Source organism: Telmatherina bonti, assembly GCF_933228915.1.
Source record: "Telmatherina bonti genome assembly, chromosome: 5".
NCBI lineage: Eukaryota > Metazoa > Chordata > Actinopteri > Atheriniformes > Telmatherinidae > Telmatherina > Telmatherina bonti.
The window spans coordinates 13,665,669-13,691,676 of NC_136623.1; the positions used below are offsets into that span (position 1 = coordinate 13,665,669).

The window sequence follows — 26,008 nt, forward strand, 5'->3', positions numbered from 1 at the left end:
AACCTGTTATTTCATGTTTTTTTTTTTAACAGTTGCAGTAAACTACGATTCAGCCGACATTTTCAACTAAAATTCTGCAAACAAACATTTAGCTGTGGACCAGTTTACAGTGCAGCTAAAAGTCCCCCACTGTGCAGCTGCCCTTTCTTCACTCTGTAACAGTGAGGGATAAGTGATGGCAGCAATGGTTGCTTGCTGAAACAATTGAAGAGTCTATTCAGGCAGCATTCAGTTTGATGTGCTGTGGAAAATGATAGAAAAAACAACCCTGATGCCACATCTATTGTCACAAAGTCCTCACTCCAAGACATTCACTGTGATTACTGTCTGAGGATTATAGACTAGTAAAAAATATCCATTCTGAATATGATATATTACTATCAAATAAAGTCCAAAATCTTAAACACTTAAATCTTAAGACACCATGTTATACCTGCGGTATAAACAGCTACACACATTCAGGTTAGACACTCTCACCATGGTAAGATGACCTGTTTACAACAGATGAATGTGCTCAATACAACAAAGATAAAACCCACTGCTGACCCCATCATCGTAACATACACCATTAGTCTTTCACTGGAATTTAAAATTCATTATTGATTATAAACTATGAAGAAAGAGGAAAAAAAAGACAGAAGCCCAAACAAGCCAGGATTATCGTTTAAGTTTTACATCATGTTTCATACATTTGTAAATAAAATACTTTTTGTTGAAGAGTTCAGCACATTTCTTCAGTGAAAATTTTGGCTCATTTTAAATACTAGAGTGTCAGTGTGAGGTCTAGAGACGGTTCACACTCGTTTGTGGGTTTTACTGAAAGGGCGACTCCAGATGTGGTTCAAACAAGTCTGCTTTTCTTTATAGACCTGCTACAAGGTAATGTGAGGGCAGAATGTGGAGAAGTGGTGTCTCTGGCCTTCATTTCCTCAACTACTGAAGGGATGACCTGAGTGGGAACGAAGCTGAAGTCAGTAAGTCCTCTTCCATGAGCGGAGGTACAGCTGGATGGCGAGGAGCGGGTTTCTGTTCTGCAGGCTCTTGTGGAAAATGTTAAAATCGGCTTTCCTCACTCTCTGTAGGTAGTCTTCCAACACCACCTGCAACACACAACACACAGGAGGAGAGTTCAGTTTAATCATCAGGATCCATCTTGGACTTTCACAGACATCACAGTCCATAGTAACAAGATCACTAAAGCCCCGTCAACACAACATGGCTGAGACAGAAAGACACATGTTTTGTTGAATTTTACACAGTAACAGTCTTGGGTGGATTTACATATTCATACAATAATCAATACACCTCCATACAAGAGGCTGCTCCAGTGTAAAGAGGTTGTTGCAAAGTTTCACTGCCCTCTACAGGCCTGGCATACACACTACATCGCTTCTAGTCCCATTTGCGTTTCCTTTTTTTTTGTGTCTTGTCCAGCATTTAGGCAAGCAGAATGGTCGTCTGGATGCTGTGTTCTGCTGAGCAAATTTTATTTTCCAAGGGAAGCTTTATAGATATAATGATCCCCTTGACTTTCTTGAATTTTTATTTTATTTCTATATTTATTTTGTGTTATTGTTTGAATTGTAGAGTTTGTACTGCTGGACTGGAGAGGACAGAAGAAAGACAGAAAGAGAAAGAAGAGAAAACACCTCATAGAAGAAGTGAAAGAGATAAAGAAAGAGGAAAGAAAAAAGAACCCTAAAAAATAAAAAACTTTTTTAAAAAAACCCAAAAACAAAAAAAAAAACACCTACAGATGTATGCATATATATAAATACACACATACATGCATTCACATACATACATACACACACATATGTATACACACATACATACGTATACACTACATATATAGACATATAGACATACAGACATACATACATATATATATATACACACACACACACACATCTATGCACACACACGTATACATACGTACAAACACGTAAGCACTCGCTAGTATCAACACATATACATACACATACAAGCCAACTTAAGATTCATAGTAACTAAACTATGAATCTAAAAAGTTAAATATAATTAGAAACAAACAGAGAAAACTAGCTGCTGTTAGTGAATAAACCTGCAGACGACTCCATGACTGTGTCACATGCAGAACATGCAGAGTGTAATGTGTTCTGGGAAAGGTGATCATGCCAGTGTCCCATTTGCATTTCCGTCTGGATGAACATGGTCTTCAGACTGCTGATGTGTAAACGCATCTTTTTTTCTTTTTTTTTTTTAAAATGGGAAGTGGGGAGACAGAAAAGTTTGGCATTTGTATGAAAATGTCATGTAAACAGCCTCAGATATTGTCAATAGACTTTTTATTACATCCCACACAGTTCTTAAATTACTTCTGTAAGAGGTTCCTGCTTTATGGGTTTCACTGAACCTAACTGGAAGCTCAAACCTGAAATACGAGGAATCTGTTTAATGTTTTATGTCAGAATGGAAAATAAAACAGAAGGCTGATAGAGTTGTCCAAAGACAAGTACAGACACAAGTCAAGTCTACATCATCTAAAGTCAAGAAAAGCTCAGCAGCATTCTGAGCTTCTTCTGAAACATAAAGTGTTTATAACTACAGTTGAATTAACTATTTAAGATCTGGCTGCTTACCTAAACTGTGTGAAGAACCAAGTGGTCAACAAGTATGAAATTTAGGTCTTCCATCAGTGTAGCACATTAACTATCAGACCTTTATGGTTACTTGGTTCCACCAAAGACATTCTCAAATTGTAATATTAGAAATAAATAAATAAAATAAATGAATAAATAAATAAATAATGATAATAATAACTGAACAATGTGCCCACAATTCATGTCCTTGAGTACAAGGAACCAGGTATGATCTGGATCGTAAGTGGAAGCAAAGCCTTAACAAGGCAACAACCTGCCAAGAAAACTCAAAATTGGCTTCAGAAAAATTCACTAACATCTTCAGAGTGACCAAATTAATTAGGCTAATTCTGAATGTTTCTGCAAAGAAGATTTGAGAGACATTTTAGATTGAAAATGTGAAAACTTGGACATTTCCCAGGAAAACACAAGATTGACATTTGTGTCAAAGATAGAGCTTCAATATACTGGTATAACAGTCATATTTCAGTTTTTTGTGTTTGAATATCTAAATAATTAAACAATCTGGTATTGTTTACAGATTAATAATAAAAGGAAAAAGTATATAAAGTCATTTTAAGGAAGTCTGAAAGGCGGGATAAGAAAACTTTCTGAAGGAACAATAACTTAATAAATTATTGATTGTTGTCTGACTGTGTTCATGTTGTTCAATCTCTGGGTGGAATAGAGAAGCATTTTGCTTCATGCTGATCAATCAATACAAACGTGCTGTCCTACAGATATCATTTTTCACCGAGCACAGAACCTCAGGTTGTGACTTTAGGGAACGGCATTAAAAACAGCATCTGAAGGTTAGTTATTCTACAACTCTATCAGCCAAACTTTGGAGGGTTTAAACCACAACAACGTTTTGCTTCATACAACTAAATTACAGCCTGATAATCTTAGTGTGTTACTTATCAAAGCATCTAGGTATTCCTCCACGTTGACAGAGGTGGTATGCTGCATCCCTTCCACCCACATTATTCACATTTTTGTTTCATTTAGATATAGAGCTAGGAAGCAGTACAAAGACATGGCACTGGTATTTGTCTTTCACATGCTGCCTACAAAGCTGTCCGATTAGGTGACTGATTCTCCACCCTTCTGTTTCCTCACTGAACAAATTGGCGGTAAATCAAAGGATTTTTGAAAAATGGATTTTTTAAATTTGATGCTTCAGGGTCCTTTTTCATTTGAGCACTGAGTAAAATTCCTCTTAGCCTGCAGAAAGACATGTTGCAGATTCATTGCCATATGAAACAAACAAAAGATGAGATGTATGAAAGTCTTCTTAAGAAAAAATGCGATTAGAGAGAGCATGCTGAACTTTTTTTTTTTCATCTTCTGAAGCTTTTTTCTTGAAGGTTTGACATGTATGCTCAGCTCTAATGGTACCAAATCTCAGTATAGCCTGTGTGTAAAAGTGAAAGAGCCACAGAAGCCACTTGGTGTGTTTTAGAGACACACACATGTGCACAGGGAGCCTATTCTGGTGCACAGTGAAGGTCTACAGCAGCATGGAAATCATAATTCTATATTCAGGAGGGCAGAGTGTATTTTGCTGCAGGCAGATTGTAGGAGGGATTTGGTGCTTCTCAGCTCTCTGTTGTACTTTCAGCAGGTCAGGACAGCATCATGGTTATGGACCTCAGAGATTTGTGTTATCTACCAGCAGAAAACGGCTCATAATGAGTGCAGGCCCCATTTTGGGGTTACATTTAATAATAATCAATCATTTTAATTGTAAAACAACCGATAGTTTGTCTTCTTTCTTCTTGGTGTCGGTTTTAATCAACTCAAAGAAAAAAAAAATTCCAGGGAATATATTTATACTTAATGCTGTTTCTGCTTCCTCCATGGTGCAGAAATTGCAGGAAGCGATGACTCTATTGACCAATTAATGGATTCAACATCGCAGCTATATTGGGTTGGGTTGGAAAGTTCTGGACCTTAATGAAAATCTTCACACAAAAGTAAAATGGTTAGGGTTGAATATTCTGTCGGCTTTTCCAGTTTTTACCAGTAGAAAGGGGGAAAAAAATGTGTATCGTACTGAACTGGACCCGTTGACGGAAATAGGGCTCAAGATACTCACAATCAATATCATATCTAATATCCCTCAGAAGGTGAAATATTTTAACACTGACCCTTAAAATTTGCACTTTATCTTGGAAGATCCTTAACTGTGAATCAAAAACTGGAGAAAACAATATGAACCTTTTGGGTTTTCCAGGATTTGGATTGATCCTAATCAAAATCCCAAGCACACACAACTGCTGTCTGACTGAACTAGTAACTAGAAAAACAACTGCACAGTTCAAGTCCTCGAAGTAGCACCATGCAACATCCTGGCTTTAAAATGATTCATTTCTGACTCATCTGATGGTAAATTGATGAGGATTATGAACATTCCTGGAGCCCAGTAACGTAGTGAGGCTGAGGAACTGCACTTTCCAACTTTTACTTTTTTTTTTTTTTTTTCCAGCCTGCATTATAATGTTACACCTGAGCTTTACTTTACACACACTATCTCTGTTTGATTTCGTGCTTGTGTTGTTCTCACTCATATGGAAGTTGCTTTGGATATAAGCGTCTGCTAAATGACTAGAATAGAATAGAATCTCACACATGAGCAACTGGATATTAACAAACTGGCTGTTGTGAAAAAGCACAGCGGCATTTCATCAAAGAAAAGCAAGCGGATATTATCAAAGAAAGAGAGGAAAAGAAAGAGAAAGGGATAGAGCAAGAGATAAAACAAGACTCAACATCAGACTGACTTCTACAGGATGGAGAACTCAGACTAGAGGTAGGATGCATGACTGATGACAAATTAAAGTTGTCTTGCTGGGACAATGTACCAAAACTCGGTAGTTTTTTCAGTAATGCAAACAATGATAAACCATTAAATGTCAGCAGAAGTGCAGCTTGTAGAGGTGTCTCTAGCAGACACAGCAAACATGATTCATTTTGGTGTTTCTCCTATAAAAATAGCATATCTCTCTCTGGAAGGTCTTGATCAAACAGCTTTCCTCAGCATCTCAGCTGGGTTAAGGTCAGCGCTCCGAAGGTCTTTTTCGTGGTGTGTTGTAAGTCTTTGCCTTGTTAGACCACCCAAACTTTCCTCAGCTTCAGATCACAACCTGACAGTCCCCTGTGGGATATCTTCTTCAAGTTTTTAACTCATTGTGACCTCGGTGATTGTGAGGTGAAAGAGGTCTGAAGCATCAACCACCCAACACACATAAAGGATGAGGTGTTCCTTCCAATCAATACTTTTCTTGCTCGGTGTTCTGTTTCTAGCAAACATAAACAAAGACTTCAGTGATTTTCCTTGGGTGTTTTGTAACCTTTGGATTATTTCTCTCCTTTCAGAATTGTAATTGTACTTTTGGTGTGACCTTTTAAAGACGCCCGGTCCTGTGGAGAGGAACAGCAGTGATCTTTTTACAGGTTGATGAACACCCAGGCTACTAAATGTTTTTGTAGCCTGTTTCAGCTTCTAGAGTGCATCTTGTGAGGTCCTGGGAAAGTTGTCACTGAGAGCAGTGCTCATACCAACAAAACAAAAAATCTTTCAGTAACCTGATTACATTTTCATCGGGCATGATGAGAACCTCTACAGACCAAATCTCTCATTTCACTGACATTAGATTGTCCAAAAATACAAAGTTCTCAGACTTTTCCAGTCTGGACTTTTTGATTTAGTCATTTTGTGCATGATCAAGGCGTAAAACTGCAGTTCGGTTAAGGATTAGCAGAAATGCTGTAAATCCTTATGGTTTTTAAACTTGCAGAAATGTCCAGCCAAACTGATCATATTGATCAACTTTGATGGGGAGATCTGCATTAATAATATGATTCTTATTAAAAAAAAAAAAAAAAAAAAAAGTATCCCAAAAAATTGAAAACACAAATAGATTTGCTTATTTAAATGGAGCCGTTTGCAGAAATATTTGTGACAGAAGCAAAAATTCCCCTTTGAATAAAAACATGTGAATATGTACGCTGTAAAGCAGTGGCAATTTCAGTGATTTCCTTCAGCTTACACCATATATTCCTGCAATGATTAGACCTGTATCTCATCACTTTCTCAAGATCAAACCAGGTCTGATTGGATTCTTAGTAAACAAGATTGATTATGCAACATTTTTCTTTAACTTATTTATATTATTTACAATGGAGATTGAAGAGAAAAATAAAAAGATAAGTCATGAACAGCTGTTGGCTTTAAAAAAAAAAATCTATATCAGTGATGACATGCAAGAAATATAAACATGCTTTTAGGAAAATCTATCCTGGGCAACTTTTGATCAAATTTTTTTAATCAAACAGAGACACCTTCTATTTGTTTTTTTTTTTTATCCTTTAAAGACACACGAAAGAACTTTTGCAGATTTTCTAAGTGACGTGCCAGTTATCGATGACTAACTTATCCATTTTGCTGAGCTCTCTCAATCCAGTAAAAGTCTCATTTTGACTTGTCTCATCTCTTGCTTTGTCCTCGTACAATCGTGGTGCGTGTTCAAAAAGTCCAGTGTATTAAAATCTGCTTGTGAATGTGTGATGCAATGCGTAGAGTGAAACTTAGCAGCAATGTGACGCCTCATTCCAAAAGATAAAGGTGTATAGTGCATTAAGGGACACTTGCATAAAGTAAATATGCTATCAAACAAATCTAGCTCAGTGTTTTAAGGCCAGGATGTGATGTTATTTGTCTTTAACAGTAGTTAAGATGCTAATTTAATTTCTAATAAGGAGCAAAGAGGATGAGAAGGACAAACAGCCTCAGAAGCACCTTAACCTTGCAAGTCTAGTACTTTTTGTGATGACACTTAAATCAAGGAAGTCCTTTTGATTAAACCAGTATCCTACATGAAATATGATCATTTAAAAGCTTTGAGTGGTTGGAAGACATCTGACCTCTGGGTGAATTACTTCTGCACACACGTCAGTGATTTTATCCCTTTCCTTCACAGTAATACGACATATTGTCAGGTGTTTCATGACTTACTGTTTGGAGGAAGGCAGGGGTGGCAGCTGCAGGAACGTTGTGGCTAAATGATCGAGCCTAAAGGAGAAACACAAATGTAAAAGAAACAAAGCAGACAAAAGATTATCCACAAGCTGATAAAAATGAATCTTTAATGCACATCCATACACAGATCTATCACAAACAAAAACCAGCAGAAACACATGTGGCTACTTCTCTGTGCTGAGATGGAAAATTCACTTAAAACATCTGTTTTCTTTGGTTTTCTCTCTGATTGGCAATCATTTATTAAATTACTGCTTATTTTATTAAATAATGTAGGTATTGACAAAATCCTGTTTTCCCAACAGCAGGGACACAGTGTAAAACATTAAACTGAATGCAACAGATGGAAAATAACTGCATACTTATATTTCACTAACAGAATAAAGACAACAAATAAAATGCTGAAACTTGGTTTATTTATGTGAAAACATATGTTAAATGTATGTTTGTGCCACTATGTTTAAAAAAAAAAAAAAGAAATGCTGCATCATCTCTTAGTTAATATCCAATATCTTTCCTTTTCTTTTATATCATTTCATCCAATCAACATTTCTTGGTCTTTATCAATAAATTTTGCTCATTTGCAGCATCTGCCAGCTCGATGCATCTGTACAGATATAGAACGTAGCTCCTGAGGTGCAGACATTATGTGTCAGCTTATTCACATGTATGACAGGACGATGCATGGTAGTCTGCACATGTTATTTTTGGCCAGATGCCAGCACAAAGAAAAAAAACCCTAGATGTCAACTGAAAGACAGGTCAAGAATAATGCTAAAATATACAGAAAATATAATCATTTGTAACAATACATGACAGGATAGTCTGTCAAACTGTGGATGGAACCTTTTTTTTTATCTGTTAACACATGTTGGCACATATGAACACACATAGCTTCATCAAGTTCACTACAAGACAGAAAGATGCAGGAGATCCTTCCTGCCGGGAACCATCATCCTCCGGATAAAATGTGTTATTTTTTTCATTTATCATTATTATCATTAATATAATTATTATCATCATCATCATCATTATCATCATCATTATTGCTTTTCTTAGAGGGTTGAGTATTTTCCATTTTATGTCGTTCGATAACTGTCCAGATTCAAGAGCTTGAATAAAGTTTTATTCAAACCTTAAACGACCACCACCAGGCCCAACCACTGATACGAGGCAGGATAGATCCATGCCGACATGTTGTTTACGCTATACTCAGGCAAAGTTTTTCCTTCTTCTATTACTCAATTCTGGTGAGCCTGGGAGAGCTGTAGCCTTGGTTTCCTATCTGATACATGTGAGGTCCTCTGCTGCTGCAGTTCATCTGCTTCAAAGTTCAATGGTTTTTTTTAAATCACGTCCAACAGGTCGTCTCATTATCCTCTGACATCAACAACGCATTGTCTACTGTTGTTTACATTGTTGTTGGTGCCATTTGGGACCAACAATGTCACTGAACAAAGTCACTGAATCCCCCGCCCCCATTCTGATGCTCAGTTTTACCCTTAGTGAGTCATATTTATCATGTCTACATGTCTAAATGTTGAGTTGCTGACATGAGACTGGATGATTGGCTACTTTTGTAAACTAGAAATTGAACAGATTCATCTAATAAAGTGTCATCCATTCATCCAGATCTGCCAGAGCAGGGGCAGCTACCTAAACAGAGAAGTCCAGACTTCACTGTCCCCAGCCACATTTGCCAACTCTAAGGGAGGTTCCAAAGCGTTCCCAGGCCAAACGAGAGATATAATCCCTCCAGCGTGTCCTGGGAGAGCCCAGCCACCCTGCAGAGGAAACTGATTTTAGCCGCCTTTATATGGTGAAAATATATTTTTTTCAAAGCAGGACTGTAACAAATTCTGTCAGAACAGTTCAGTTTTATCAAATCAGACTCAGCCATGGTACCAATAGGAGTTTGTAGTCGATCCAGGTCACCAAACTGGAGTACACTCAAGCACATATGTGCTTTTCCTGCTATACGGAGTCCAAAAGCAGAGAAAGTCTACAGCATATGCAAATTTTTGCAAAACAACTTAACAAAATCTTATCATCAGTTCCATATGGGCACCAGAATTAAGCTTCTAATCAGCCTGTTGCCTCCAAATTAATCCAATTAGCTAAATAATAAGCATAATATCGTTCTGTTACTGCTTTTTTAAAAAAAAAAAAAAAAAAGCTTTGATCCTGGTTTCAATACGGTTAATAGCTCACAGCATTACAGATGATTTCAACAGATGGAGAAATGAGTGTTTCCTTAAGATGAGGACTTAAAAATGATAAAATGTCCACAGGACTCTGGAGCTGAAATATTGGTGGCAAATCCTTTGTGTCCTGGAGGAAGCAGGCTGGAGTGTCGGTGCATTGGGCTTGTTCTAACACATGCTGTGAATACTAAATTGGATTGGGATCTGTGTGTTTTGGAGGCTTGCTTAAAGCCTCAAGTGTCATTCTTGGGAGAGGCTCCAACTCTCCAGAGATGCCACTGTATCGAAGCAATGTTTAGACCGTGTGGGCATCATGTAAAAGTTACAAACACTTGAACCCGAACCCAAGTCTTCCCTGCTGGATATTATAATGACACAGCGGCATGCACTTAATCCATCATTGGCTTCACTGTTACAGCTCATTTTGGATAAGTCTCTAATCTATTTCAAAGTTGTAAAAATCATGACAAGAACGCACACCATTCTCATGACATCGCTTTAGTAAAACTCTGGTCTTTTGTTATTAATTACTTAAATACTGGTTCACTTTTCTAACAGGAAAGTAAACACATCAAATATATTCATTTGTATTCCACAACTGGTTGCATTCAATATGATCACATGTGCTTCTGTTTTAAGCAACTTTCCTAATTGGTACAAATATGAAGCAAACAAAACTTAAACGCTGCTGAAACCACCTCAAGTACAAAAACCAATGAGGCACATAAATGGAGACTAATGAATCACTCAACCAATTAGCTGCAAATTTTTAAAAGCTACACTAATAAGTTAGTGGTAAAACATGTTTCCAGGACATTTTCCACTATACGCCATCATGCAGGTGCGTGTTGCAAATCACAGCATGACAGAACATTAAGCATCATTTCTGCTCATTTACATTTTAAAAATGGAAATTCTTTTTGTTCCTGCTGGTTAAGTGGCACAAGAGGTGTTGAAGAGTGTTACGAAACATGTGGTTTCTACTTGCACACATCAGTTCATGAAGGCATCATTTCTGCTGCTGCAAAGATATTAAACACATACGTTGTGAGACAAACATTAACCCTTCAGTTAACCCCAAATTCATTACTTCTTTAAAAGGGTGTTTTTGTGGTATTTGGAGTTTTCTGAGCTTTCTACAGTGTTACAGTGTTGAATCCTCATCAGTCATGTGAACAGCACCGTTTTTTATCACCTAAACGCATGTTTGAGTTTGAGTTCCAGCACGCACTCTGTTCGGTTTCCATGGCGACGAAAAACGCATTGTTTTAAAGAGTTTTTTCTACTTGTAAATCCTTGTGACGTCCCGGAGGATAAGGTTCGGTGATTGGTTACCTTCTACTGGTTAACAAGGGCATGTACAAATACATCAGGCGGGTGGAAAACGTGGGATAAAGTTATTTCCAACGATGGCTGGTGAGTTTACCAAAGAGAGACATCCTGCTGCATTCCTTGCTGTGGGTTGCTGTTTTCCACTTCGTTTTCAGGATCTGATTCAGGTTCCAACATGTAGGGCTGTATGCTATGTGTTGACATTGTATTCCGTTTTTTTTTTTTTATATTAGCCTAATCCTTCTGTTTATGAGATGTTACAATGACGGCGAAAGCAGTTGCGGTGCGCGTTCCCGATGTAGTGCAGTGGCGGGAGGCGGGGCTTAATGCAGAAGAGTCTCAATCCACTCGTTTTGCCCACAGGCTGATCTGTCAGCCTACGGAGAGGGTCGGTCTGAAGTAAATAAAGGGATTTGTGACAATAACTCGATCAATCCCAGCCCTTCTGGTCTCAGAAATAAATGTAATTTAGCCTGAAATGCACATAATATTCCACTTTAAGAAGGTTTTACATATAATATACATTTTGAAATTTCTTCCAACACCAAAAACAGTTCAGCAGCGTTATATTAAAAATGTTAGCGCCACTGAAAATAGCTCACATCAACATTTCTAAAAGCAGCTCATTCGGGTTTACATAAGTTTTCTCGACTTGCAACAATGTTGTCAGAAGGAAATAAACTCCATAGTTATGGTGAAATGTATTTTCCTGCTCAGCGTCGTCCACAGAATCGCATTCCAGCTTAAAAAACAACATTTTCTATGGCGCTGGCTTACCTAATGTATCCTGATTTGCTATGAACTTCCTATTTCATCATGCTAATGCAGCCTGGTGGACCTTGTGTCAGGTGGTGCATGGGCCTGAGTGTTAAAACAAGTATTCTGAAGACCTGCTATGACTTTAGACAAATGCATCAAGTGAATAAATTACATAATATATGTAAATCTTTCCGCTAGCTTTCAGGACCTGGTGAATTATATATCAAAGCCACACATCAAAGCTTGTGGCTTTAGTGTGCCGCTACTTTTGATCTTACTGTGTAAATTCCATACATACGTGTTGCAAGTGTACATGAGCCTGACTGGCGATGTCATACACAACATCTCGGATGTTCTGCTCCTGGCTGCCGCGGATGAAGTCCTCCTGCGAAGCTCCGTGCTGCGGAAACATAGAAAGACACAACCCGAGATGTTTGTGTTTCCAGGTCACAGATAAAGTGTCAATTTCACAACAAAGTCTATCTCTGCAGTTCAGCTGGATTCAATTTAGCTTCACTTCCCACCAAGACTGAAACAACACTTTAATCTTCTGAAAGACAAAGTTAAAAACAGCCTGAAGTTGAAGATGGCTGTCGATAGTCCGAGAATAAAGTGTGACAGCGTGGCAGTGTGCCAGGAGTGGGGCAGTAAACTCAAACTCATGTCCAACAACAAATTTAATAGTTAGGATAGATGTGGACAAGAGAAAAAAGCTCCCATATTAGAGCCGTTTTCGCGTATATGAGTGAGCCAAAATATTTTAGTCATTTCGTCTGCATCTTTAATGGTAAATATGGTGCGTGCACATCTCATCTGACTGAATAAGATAAATGTTAGACTTTACATTGGAAAAAAAGGCTTAAGAGGGTTCTCTGTTGATCAAGTCTCAAGTATTCTGATAATGGGTTTCTGCTCTCTGCCATTCATCCCATTAAGCGAGCAAATACCACTGATGGTCCTGCTAATGGCAGTGGCGAGGTGAAACATGTCTACAGCGGCTTCAGAAACAGCAATGCTTAGGCTTATTTCAAACAACGCATTGACATGAAAAAAAACAAAGGTTCTTGTCACATTATAAGAGACTGTATCTGTAATAAGCACTAATGGCAAGAATATATTAATAAAGTAAAAAAAAAACAACAACATATAGCTCATTCAAAATAAGAGTTAAAAAAAACTCATGGTTGAGATGAGGAATACAACAAAAAAATCTGAGCTTTTATATAACCTTTCCCAAGGTCTCAGCTGTTGATTGGATCATGATACTGTTTGATCATCACAGAGAAAAATCACCAGGTTATGCAAATTTCAAAAGGTTGAAAAATACTACTGAAATCCTGTATTAATAATCAACTATCAAAGCCGGCCACGGCTACAAGAGGAGTAGTAGGTTTCCGGTAGTTACAATTTCAATTTGTAATTTAGGTTAGTAATAGTATTTAGTAGGAAGTAAAGTCTGGTGATTGTATTAACAATTAAAAAGGCTCATCAAAATCACAGTCGAGTGTGTTAATCAGAAGCTGCTTTTAAAATTAAGCATTACAAGTTTGCAAATGAGCATTTAAACAAGCCCAATGCATTTTGGAAGAGAGTCCGTTTGGGGGAAAAAAACAGAACAATTTAAGTGAAAATAAAACTTCTCAACCCGTTTAGAGGATGAATTTATCCTGCTTTGTTCCAGCCAAAATCACAAGGATCGTTTCATGATATAAAACCTGAAGAAGATACATATATATGCATTGCCACCAATGTGAAGGTTCAAATTAAAACATTGTCCAAAGTCTGCACACACTCTTCAAGAGACAACCAGGAATCTGTCAGAAATAGAAGCTTTTTTTCCAGGAAAAATGAGAGAAAATGAGCAAACTACAGACCATTTTATCGTGTTTTCTTAAACTATAAAATTCTCTTCGCCGCCGCTTTTTTTTTACTCCACGCAAACTGGAAGCTTGATTCCTCTGAGTCATGAGCATTTCGCCTGCAGCACAACACAAAATATAACAGCTTTTATGCAGCGGTGACAAGAACCATCATTGGAATGACAATCTAATGGATCACTGCTTATAAAACATACACATACGTTTGGTCGTTAGACAGCATCTATTTATGTGTTCACAGGTTTAAAAGTTGACAGTTTCAAGGAAGCTTGGAAAAATGTTGTCAGAGCTTTAAAGAGAATAAAAAAGAAATCTGTCATTTTACATAAGCAACAACAGCAACAGAAAACAGGCAGCAGCAGCAGCAGCAGCAGCAAAAATTTCTAAATACGGAAAGCAGGAAAAAAAGGAAATGTTCCGGTCTGCAAACAACTTAAACATCTACCTTAACTGTGTCAAAGTTTTCCATGCATTTTTCTGCAAGTCTTGCCAAGAAAACAAGATTCCATATTTTTCCTTGTGCATCTCACCTTCTCAGTCTAGCATATTTTTCTGAGTAGAAACTGATCCAGTTATGCAGTTGTAAAACAGTTTCTTTTTCTCTTTAAGGCTGCATTTTAAGCATGTTTTCATAGATCTAAGGATTTTTTAGAGGTTTTTTCCCTTAAATTCCACACAGAAACACCCAAGCTGAAGTTTGAAGTCTCCCTGTTGTGAGGCAACAATGCTAACCAGCGCCCGCTGTAAACAGAGTGCCTGATGAGGAATTCAACCTCTCCATAATAAACCCGATAATAGGATTGAAACTTAATTGTACCACAGCTGTACCACAGAGGTAGCTGTTTCTGTCTGCTAACCAAAATGTCAAACACAGTAATTCATTCCCACAACAATCGGCTGAAGAGACAAACGTAGTGTCCACAGCAAGCCGCCAGGCTGGAGCAAGCTGAGAAAAGGATTTAGAATATTGTGTTGATGCAGACAGTAAAGCAACTTATGAAATGTTTTTGTATCTGTCTGTGACTGGTCATCTTCTAAAGTACTAATAAATACTCAGAAACATGGCCAAATGACAGGGGGTTATGGTGCCCAAATAGCTTGCCTGGGGTATTGTTAGGTGGATGTCCAGTGTAGCCGAGTCCTGCTATGTCTTGGGTGGGGCCTCTGTCTCAGAGGAGTAGTTCTCAGGCTTGTGGCTGTCCAAATCCTGCACCTGACTCATGCTTGGACTTTTTGTATGTAAATACTATTTAAATACTACTGACTACTACTGCTTGACTGAATCGTACTTTGTCTCCTACTTTGACAGACACTGCTGCATTCCTGCCACATACTGGATGTCACCATTCACGTTTTACTATTAAGCCTTACTGACAATACACACATATGCTCTCTTCCCTAATGGTTTGCAGCCCTGCCTCTTCTGTGACAAAATGACCTAACACACACATACACACACATACTACAAGATCACACTCAAAACTAATAAATACAAATATACATGGGACTACATACTACAAGTTTAACTTCTCATTTTCACTACTATGAGTGTGTCCAAACTTTTGACTGGTAATGTCTGTGTGAAATTGCTTGCGTGTGCGCGCGAGTGACTTTAGAAATATATGCATGATAGCAGAAGTGTGTCACACTTAAAGATGCATACGGTTGCATCTACACAGTCACAACTCCTCATATTTTGCACTGATACTCCCAAACACTGACACACACACACACACGTTTCAATGCACGATCATGTATGTTCACAGTTACTGTGTTATATTGTAGGTTTAATCATCAACAGCTGCAGTAATGTTTACATGTTGCTGCTGCTATTCATGTTATTCTCAGTGTGTCGTCCAGTAGGTGCTCCCGGTGACTTCCTGCTTTGTTTAAACATCTGCAGTTCATCCAGAATGCTGCTGCTAGAGCTTTAACTAGAACTAAGAGGTCTGAACACATCACACCAGTTTTAACATCTTTACACTGGTTTCCATCAATCACAGGAAAGCTTTTAAAACCTGATTGTTTACAAATCCCAGAATGATTTTGGACCAGAATACATCTGTAACATGTTCAGAGAATATAAACCATGCTGAGCTCTTTAAACTAAAGACTCGGGTCAACTAGTCCAGACCAGAGTCCAGACTAAACATGGAGAAGCAGCATTTAGCTGTTACGCTGCAAACATGTGGAAAAAACCACCAGTGGAGATTAAATTCTCACCATGTGTAGAAACCTATAAATCCAGGTTAAAAACATTTCTTTTCTCATGCACCTAAGCATGAAATCAACATTGTAAATTTAAATTATTATTGCTTTTAATTATTTTAATATAATTCATTATTTGATTGTGATTTTGCCGTTTTTGTTGTCTTTTATGCCTTTTTATACCATCTGTAATGCGTTTATTGTTTCATGTAAAGCACTTTGAACTGTCTTGTACATGAAAGGTGCTTTACAAATAAACTTGCCTTGCCTTGATTCCACAATATGACAATGGAGCAGCTTCGTGAAACACAGTCTGCTTTTACTTTAAAACTGTACAATATCTCAGCAGAATATCTGACTCGGTATCTCTTAAATATAAGAGATGTGGCAGAAGTCCTTTACTTTGGCATCATCCAGCTCTGTGTGACAAAGTGGGTGAGATTGTAATTGTTCACCACTTGTCCCTAACATTGACCTTTTCTCATATTTGTTCCTTTAACTTTATTCTGTTATTTCTGTTGCCAGGTAACCATGCTGCACTTACTATCCTGGGTTGTTAGTGTTTGCATTGTGTTGCATTTTTCATTGTGTTACCATTTAACATTATTCTTTGTTTAACTCCACCTTGCAGGATAGGTGTTGGGAAATGGCCAACCCAGCACTTCCTCATTGCAGGTGTGAGGGACTTCCTAGATTAGGTGATTGGGAGAAACCAAGGGGAGGATTTCCTCTTCTGTAGTTTCTTTAAGTGTGGATTTATTTGAAATAATGTGTTAGAACTTGTATTCCTTTTGTGTATTTTTGTTTGTTTAGGAATTTGGTTTGTTTATTATTGTTGGTGTAGAATAAGGTTGCTGGGGGTAGAGATATGGGGAAATGGTTTAGGCCAAATCAAATCAGGTGTGTGTCTAATGGGGTATATAAGTAATCAGTTTTGGGAGTTTGCGAGGAGAGAGAGTGAAGGAAAATGATGTGAAACTGGTGACTGATTGCCCTGATCTTTGAAACTGTATGATGGACAATTAGTGGAAAATAAATGTTCATCTTTAAGGAAATCCCTGGACTGTTGATTCTGTCTACGTCTAATCTTCAACCTTGGACACACTACCTCACACTCTGTACAACGCTTGTCATGACATTTTTCATTGGTTTGTAACACAGTACAAATATAACATGCAACCCGACTGCATCTGCTTTGCTTTCCCACTTAGGACCGGCTCTAAAACAGGCATGTGTACCACTAAATTTAAAAAAAAAAAAAAAAGATTTTACTGAACTGATCATCCCATTCTGCCCAAAGTTTTAGAAGGTGGCTGAATGAGATGGTCTGTATAGCTAGGATGGAGTTCTGTCTTGAGAGCAGCAATGTACCAGCCTAATTTTAGGAGATTTAAAAGTATTCATTAATGATGATCCACCACCTCTTTTCTTGGTGTGTTCTTGTCCTGTGCGTTTTTTTAGTTTTTTTTTTCTTTGCATAACTTGTCTGCATTTCTCTTTTATACTGTGTAATATTGTGTAAATCAAAGTCAGGTAAGATTTTTTGTGCAATTCTTTTGTGCAGCCTGTGATAGCCTGTTGTACGACAATGTGTTTCGACATATGCTGGTTTTCATAAACAAGACGGCAGCAGGCTTCATTGTTGTCAGAATTGGAAAAGAACTGAAGCAAATCCCGATCAACAGGCAAACGGAGCTGAATTCATGCTGAAATGAATAAAAGGACTTTGACACCGTCAGAGCGAAAAATTGAGAAACTATTCATTGCTCAGATTGTGTCACAGAGTCCTGCAGTCCCTGTTGTGGAAGCTGGAAATAAACACTAAGAAAAAAGCTTTTTGGAGAATAAAACTTCAGCTTTCTTAAAACTAATTCTTTGCTATGTATGGTTTCTGCTTGTTTCCAAATCAAAGACACAACACATTCAATCCAATTCTGTTAAATGAACCATTATGTAAAATTACCAGAAATGATAAAACTCCTCTAAGCCACTTTAGGATTTCAGTTTCCCACTACATAGAAAAATAAGAAATCTGGAAATACTTGTGGAGTAAAAAGAAAGTTTAAGTGCAAATTACTTATGCAAAAAAGATTTCAGTAGGAGTGTGATGTGTAAATAAACATGGCTCTTCATTCTGTCATTTTTTTCTATTCCCTCCAGTTTGTATGTGCTTCCGCTTCCATTTCACATGACCAGTAAAGTAACACAGTAAAATGGCTTCAATCTGTTGTCCTTTTGCTGCATTCTGGATAAAACACACAACTGTTAATAAAGGAGATGTGGAAAATTAGCCTTTTTTTTTTTTTTCATTTTTCATTTATTTAACATCACAGATGATGTGCAACAGGCTCTGTGTGGAGAATACTGAGCTACCGGGTTTATGTGTAGGAGTTGAGCGTAACCCAGTAAACCTCCAGCCCCCTCTTCAGGAAGCAGAGTGTAGGTGTTATGAAGTGAGTGGGCTCAGAAGGTCAAAGGTATGACATGCTGCTTCTCTATGAAAGAAGATTAACAGAGTGTGCATGTTTCCACACAGCCGCCTGGATGCATCTGCATGCTGTATGCTGTATACATCCCCTCGATGCTCCAGCAGCAGCAGTTTGTCTCTGCACAGAGCAGATGGTTCAGACGGGTTGGAAAATGTTTGTGGCATTATTATCTGGAGGATTTATATCTTTTACTCATACAATTGCAGAGAAACAATATTTCTCCATTCTGTTGATGTTTTGTGCTGGTTTTATTCAAATACTGCTTTGACAGGATTGTCAAATACTATGAATTAGCTTTAGGCTTGAAGACTTTTGCCACAATGCCTCGTATCACCTGTGTGAACAAAGATCTGTTTTTATAACCAGGTGAGTGAAAGAAAGCTAAAAGATTCCCTTTTGAAAACCGGTTTCAAACTCCAGAAAATACATGAACATTAGATCTTCATCTTAGTTAAAACCAGACACTGAATTATCTAGTAAGAAATGTCGTAAAGAGCAAAGAGTTTAAGTTAATGCAAAAAAAAAAAAAAGATAGAAATGAACAAAAGTGTCACAAGTTAAACATCTGGAGATGCTGTCAGCACTGAAGATTTTCCTTTGAGTGGGAGATTAGCATTGGTGCAATTTTAAATAAAATAATAAAATTGTTTTAAATAATCTTACAAAAATATTTGACAAGGTAAAATGTGATTAAAATAAGTTTGACCAAAACTTTACTGTGCAGAGGGATGGAAGTTGTGAACTGATGCTCAGGTTAAAATTATTGACACTTAAATTATCCCAAAAAGTCACAAAAGAGGAAAATCTCATTTCGATAACCCTGTTAATAAATGCTAGCAATTGATTGTGTGTTTCAGGGCCCTTTTTAAAGCCAAGGAAAAACATTTTCCTTTTTAAAACACTAAAAATAGGAAATTTCAGGGTTTTTTTTATTATTATAATCTTTATATTTTAGGCTTTTAATAAGGTTGATTTACTTCTAATCATTCTATTTCAGCAGCCTGAGTATTCTGCACTTTAAAAGACAAAAGACAAATGAATTCAGTCTGCAGACTGATCCAAAATACATGAAATGTTCACTAAACACGGCGGCTGATGTGTGGCACATCAGGCCTGAACAGGTTTACCAGTTATAAAACAAAACGGTTGTAAGAAGTGGCTTTTTCACATCAACTCTCTAAGGGGGGCTTAAGATGAATTTGTAAAAGTAATAACATTGAAAGAAAAAAAAATTCAATTAATCAATGTACACCTCATGACTGTTACTTTATGAAATGAAAACATTTAATCTCTTATAACTAAACAGCACTTCCAATTCTTTATTTGTTTTTAATGATGTTCAACAAAGAGACAATTACTTCCCATTGTAAAGAAAAAGTGATTAATTTTCTGTTATTTTGCATGAAAAACTTCTTCTGGTTCCAGTTGTGAGAAATCAAACTCTGGTTACTCAGTCTCATATAATGACATGTTTGAACAACTCAGAACACGTGTGTTTTAACTCCACGTGTTCTGATCTACCCAACAAGCTTTTCTAACTTTTACAGTAAACTGATTGACTTATTTTTTTATACCTCACATGTCTAACTTTTTGTTTGTTTCTATACCTTGGTGACTTGTCGCGGGTGGATCTGAAATACTAAACTTACTAGTTTGATGTGAATACTTGTGAAAATAAAGTGTGTACATACCCAAACTCTTTAATAAAAATACTGCTTAGAATGTGTCTAATGATGTCAGCATAAACCAAGATCCTCCTGATTTGAACTCATCCAGTCAGCTTGACTTTGGTCAATAATACGGATGTTCGATACTGGCTTTTTCTTTTCCTCATATAACGATTTGATCAAACTCTTAATTTCCAATATCAACCGATACTTATATTTTTAGAGCAAGTTGTGCCAAAAACAAAGATATCGTGAAAATTATACATAACCTCTCTTATATTTTGTCATTTTGAGTTAAAGGAGACTGAGCTGAAGAGTTTGAATATAATACGTACATGTTGTGTGAAAGACACCAGTAATTTCCGATATTGCATTTTAATGTCAGTATCAGCTGATGATATCAGACATCTCTAGTCATTAAAATAACATTGACAATTTTCAAAAATGAGATGCATTTCCCGAGTTCCATAGGCTAAGGGTGCATTTTTCCCTCAGATTAAGCGCTTTGACTCACCAGCATGCAAATGTCCATCGGCAGGTAGACTTTCCGTCGACTGCTGTTGTAAGGAGTCGCTCTCAGACACGTTACAATTCCCTGAGCTTTGCCGATGTGACTCGCTGCGTGATCTGCATGGACGTTTTTCACACCTGCAAAGCAAAAAAAAAAAAAAAAAAAAGACACAGTTCAGGGTCAGGTACTTTAATTACTTCAAACTCCCCCAGTTTCAGCTTTAAAAAAAACATCAATTCTGCACAAGTCCCAACAATAAAACAAAATCCTGTTGACAGCATAACAAATCACAGAATGAAAGTTTCTATAAACACTGCGCGTATATGATGAGATGCCCTAAATGCATCTGGGCCCGATCATCTCTGTCCTTTAACACGGCGCTTGTCTGACACACACTGATTAGAATAAAATATACAGTTTGTCATTGTTGTAATGTTAAAACTGAGATCAGAAGTAGCTGAAACTAGAAGCTCCCGTCTGACATTTAATTCTGCTCATGAGGAAGAGGATGGATGGATTTGGTGAGCTAAGAGGCTTAGCGACTTTTGCCAACTTGTGTGTCAGAACAGGAAAACTGTGGCGCTGTCATTAGAATAAGCAGCAGCGAGCTCAAGTGGAAACATGCAAAACAGTTCAGAAAACAAACAAATCTAATATTTTTGGTTTTATTTTAGCTGAAACAGACTAATGAAAGTATGACTGATTCAGCCTAAATACTAAGTTTTAGGATTAGCTTGTAATATCTAGTTCCTAATGATGCATGTGCGTTGTCCTTACCTAAACACTCCAGCAGCAGATAAATCAAGGAGGACTGTGTGTTCTCTGCATACGTCTCCAGTTCCTGAAGAGTCCTGTAAGCTCTGTCATCCAGATCCTTTTCCTGTTGAAACAAACAGTTTTAATGATTTTCAACTTTAAAAGAAGTGCATTTGCAATGCTACACGTCTTTCACACCTGAAAACTCTGTGATTTTAACTCGCTTTGATGGCAAACTGGCATTCAGTTTGTACATTTCTGGAGCCATCTTTGCTCTGCAGCATCCTGAGGCCGAGAAACCACATTTCACAAAGTTTTTTTGGTCCAGTCTGGGCTATCCTGTTACAGCTGTGGGTCTCTTTTTTTTTTTTTTTTGCTTCTCTTCACTGCATCACATAGCAGCTGAATATCAACGCACATGAAATTTTAAATGTTAAGAGAATATTATGGGAGGAAATGCTAGAGTAAAGATAAGACGAGTCACCATTGGACTGACTTTTACTGGCTGGAGGGAGCTCAGAGAAGAGGCAGCATGCAAAACAGATATCGAATTATCTTTTGTCAGGGCGTAACAAAGTGCGAAAATCTGCCAAAGTTCAGTTAGTGTTTCTTTAAACCTCAACACTAAGCTGATAGTTTGGATATTGTCCGCTATAAATGAAATCTTGTCATGTAAAAGAAAACCATAAGTTTAATTTTCTTTTTTTGAGCACGGAAGAAGTCTATTTGACAATGCAGGAATCCAACAGAAAAACAACAACAGCTTAAAACCTTTTGAAAAGCACAGTCCTACTACAGGTAAGCAACAAATAAAAACAAAACCTAAATCTTCTCCAGCACCAGAGACCCTGTGATTAGAGTAATCTCAAACTGCAGAAATATGAAATTTTAATCATTATAGGCATTGTGTCTTACCCTCTCCGTTACGATCCTTAGCAGCCATCTCTTTGTCAGGCTGTGCTTCCTCACTGCCTGCAAGACATCAAACCATAATAAAATTAATCTTGACCCATTTTTTGTGTTTTTACATTCTTGTAATGTCCCTCTGTGTCTATTATTGTGTTTTAAGGTTTTTATGTACTTTATACTGCAAACTAAATCTACCTTTGGGTATCAATAAAGTTACCTTGAATTTTAATAAGAATACCTTGCTTATGTTTGTGAATTTCTTCTCCAAAGCTAACCTGGATTGCTTTTTACAAGAAGAGGATATTTAGCATCTATATGCTGATTTTTTACCCTCCACAGCTCATGGCTGACTGGCTGGTTTGGAGGATCATCTCTGTAGATCTCCTCTATAGCCGTCTTCCAGAACTGCATCCGCATCAAGCCAATGGTCTTCTGGGAAACAGAGTCCTTCACCTTGAGGACAAAGCAGGTTTGGATCAAATGTTAAATAAAAATTTTCAAGTTTTTAATGAATGCATATTTATTAAACTTTATTTTTTTTATTATCATCACAGTCACAGAAGCAGCAGTAACAACATGGTGACAAGAAGTTGTGACTCCAACAGTGGAAATATAACATTTATGAAATGCAACAAAATGTAGTCCTCATCCAGAAAGACAGTAAGAATACCTGCCTGTGCCAACTCCACATTAAAGGCTCTCAGAGCCAAAGAGGAACGCCGGGCCTCCTCGGGGAGGAGGAGAGATGACATGAAACCTTCATAGTCTCTGGACCTGAGGAGGAGAGCAGAAGGAGGGACTGTAATTCTCCTAAATTTACTGAGACATATTATTAATAAGTTCCAACATACATATAGTCAGAAATGGACATAAACCCATTTATGTATTTTTACCATATTTTTTATTGGCATGAGGTTTAAAGGTAACTTTAAGGGCACAAATAAAAGTAACCACAGAACATGAAAATAAAAAGAAAAAAACTACCTAGTAAAGGTAAAAACTGTTTGAACCTAGGGATAGTCTAGTCTGAACAAAAGTGGATTTTTTTCTTTTTTATTATCAAATAAAAATCAGGTCAAATTATTTTGTCCATTTTTTTCTGTATTATGTTAACAATGTTCGCAAACTTACATTTACATTTAAAAAATCAGTTGTCATTTAGATAAAAGCTCCTGGTAACGCTGAAGCAAGCCCATGTAAAGAGTGAAACTGATACATTCAGACTGAACCCTGAGGCTTTATGACACCTCTTTTGTACAATTTAACTCATGTTTTTTTACTTTTGTACAGATGTTTTAAATGGACTTTTGGACTGAACATGTTATCCTATAAATCGTTAGGCTGGACTGAATTTGTGAACTCTTCTTTATCCACATGATTACTAAATGTATCTCAAAGATCGGTCTTGCAGGACGGTGTCTACCCATAAATAATAATTTGACCCGTAATTTAAACATTTACCTAGCATGTCATTAGCAGTCAGACCCACCTGACAAGGTTCAGACAGAAGTTTTCATTGTGTTGAGGTTCTACAGTCGACTTGGTTGATGCTCTTACACTTTGTATTTCAGCCGCTCGTTTGATAAGAGCACTCTTTGGTGCTATCTTTCTGTGAAAACAGTAAATAAAGGAGGTTTTACTGCTAAATAATCCATGTTGAACACTCATGCCAGCTGCCATGTTCCCCTTCAACTTGTGCTGCGTTTAAGTGACCTCGGAGACAGGAAACGAAGCCTCACAATAGCGTCAGTTCTCGAACTCTACATGTTGTGTGGGCAAAGTAAGAAGAAAAATGACCACAGGTGGGTTTGCTTTTTATAAAAACAATCATCAACACGCATACCTTAAGTTGCGTGAAGCATAACTAGAAAATAAATAGAAGAAAATTGAGAAAAACATTATTTAACAAGAACATTGTGTTTCATATTGACATCACAGCTCTTTTTACTCGTTAACTCAAGAATGCGAGCAAATGCTGTCCAAATGAACCCAATATTAATTTTTGTGTAGCTTTCTTTGGTTTGATCTTGGTTAACATCTGAATTTCCGAGTTCCGAACTGTTATCGAACGCATCATCATTCTCTTGCTGGTGTTACCCTAAAACATTCCCCCTTTCGGCACAAGTTAACATGTCATGTGTTTTAATGTCACGGAAAGGCGTATAAGTATGCCATTTAATAGTTGTTAATTATATATTTACATAGTATAACAAGAAATAATAAGATAAGGTAATATAAAGCTCCAAATGTAAACATAAACTTAAAGGGAAGCGCAAATATTTAGTCAAGTGTGACGATCACAACACCGGAAATATGATTAGACTGCTGCCAAAATAAAAGTCAGAAGTTACACGGTTTCTCTACTTTTATGGAAATATGCTTTGATATAAAAAAAAATTCGAACAATGATTTGGGGCTATGAAATTGAAAGAAAGAAAGAAAGAAAACTCATTCGTCATAAGCATTTCATCTTCCAATAAAAAAAAAAAATACTCTGTACAAAACGTAGTTCAGTTTTGGAAGACTCACCATGGTCAGCATCCTCAATCGTCCTTGCGTCTCTCTCTCTCTCTCTCTCTCTCTCTCTCTCTCTCTCTCTCTCTCTCTCTCTCTCTCTGTACATCATGACATTATTTTTTAATGGAAACCAGACACACAAAAAACAACAACAGTAAAAAAAAAAAAAAAATGCATTTTAACAAATAACAAGAAAAAAACAATAGTTTAAAACAGAAAACTTTTTACATACAGCAACACTTTAGCTTTTATGCAATAACATGAGATCCACTGGTATCTTATGTGAAATTTTGTTGAGCCAACATTAGTGTCATTTTAATTATTTTATGCCCTCATGTCCATTCGGAGAAAAGTTCACATAACAATTACATTCCCATAAATAAATTACATTTAACTAACTTCCTATAAAACAAGGCAGGGTCTTCCTTACTCGGACATCCACTTAGCTGGATGATTCTGTAAACAACAGTAAACAAACAGGTTGCAGCTTATTACTTTAAATTGGTGTCCTCTTACGTTTCTTTGTAGCTTGTGATTTGTAAACATCTTGTGATGTGTTTTGTTCTTGTGTTTTCATGAAGAACAATGTCAGTTTTATCAGAATATTTGTTAATCACACAGTCTAGTATTTTGTATTGTTTCAGGGCCTGGTGCGGTCTGACTCCTCATAGCTGAGAGCCTTTCTCAAATGTATTTTCTTCTTTTGATTCATTTTCCAATAACAAGCTGAATCTGTCCCCTTGTTTTAACAAACTGTCATCTATCGAAAGAAGAATAATGTGATCCACCTGCATTTTCTCATAGTTAACTTGTATTTTTTTTGTTTGTTTTGAATATGAGCAAGAATGACACTATAAAAGTCTAAAAATATGAATATGCAAACATATTGTATTTAGTCTATTGTGAACCACAGAGGCTTTTTAGTTGCTACATTCAACATTTATCTTCCTCCTCGTCTCTTGCTCTTCACTGCTCGTCTGTAGAGAAAAGTAAAACAAAAACTGAACCTGGTATCATTCAGCACAGTTTCTGAGGTCTTACTTACAAAACTAATTTCTTAGCTCTCAAATATTAGATGGCAGCAACATTTATAAATATGATTTCACTTGAAACAAAA

General features: G+C 37.1%; 1 protein-coding gene across 1 annotated transcript; it reads right to left on the reverse strand.

Moving 5' to 3' along the window:
- Window positions 1-657: 657 nt before the first annotated feature.
- Window positions 658-24,055, reverse strand: ndufaf6 (NADH:ubiquinone oxidoreductase complex assembly factor 6). Its single transcript, XM_079240021.1, has 9 exons — window positions 23,864-24,055; window positions 23,049-23,148; window positions 22,705-22,827; window positions 22,381-22,437; window positions 21,487-21,589; window positions 20,713-20,846; window positions 12,256-12,357; window positions 7,639-7,695; window positions 658-1,100 (listed from the first exon to the last, which is right to left on the reverse strand). The coding sequence occupies exons 1-9, from the start codon at window positions 24,052-24,054 to the stop codon at window positions 972-974; spliced, it is 996 nt and encodes a 331-aa protein (XP_079096147.1). The 5' UTR covers window position 24,055; the 3' UTR covers window positions 658-971.
- Window positions 24,056-26,008: the final 1,953 nt, after the last annotated feature.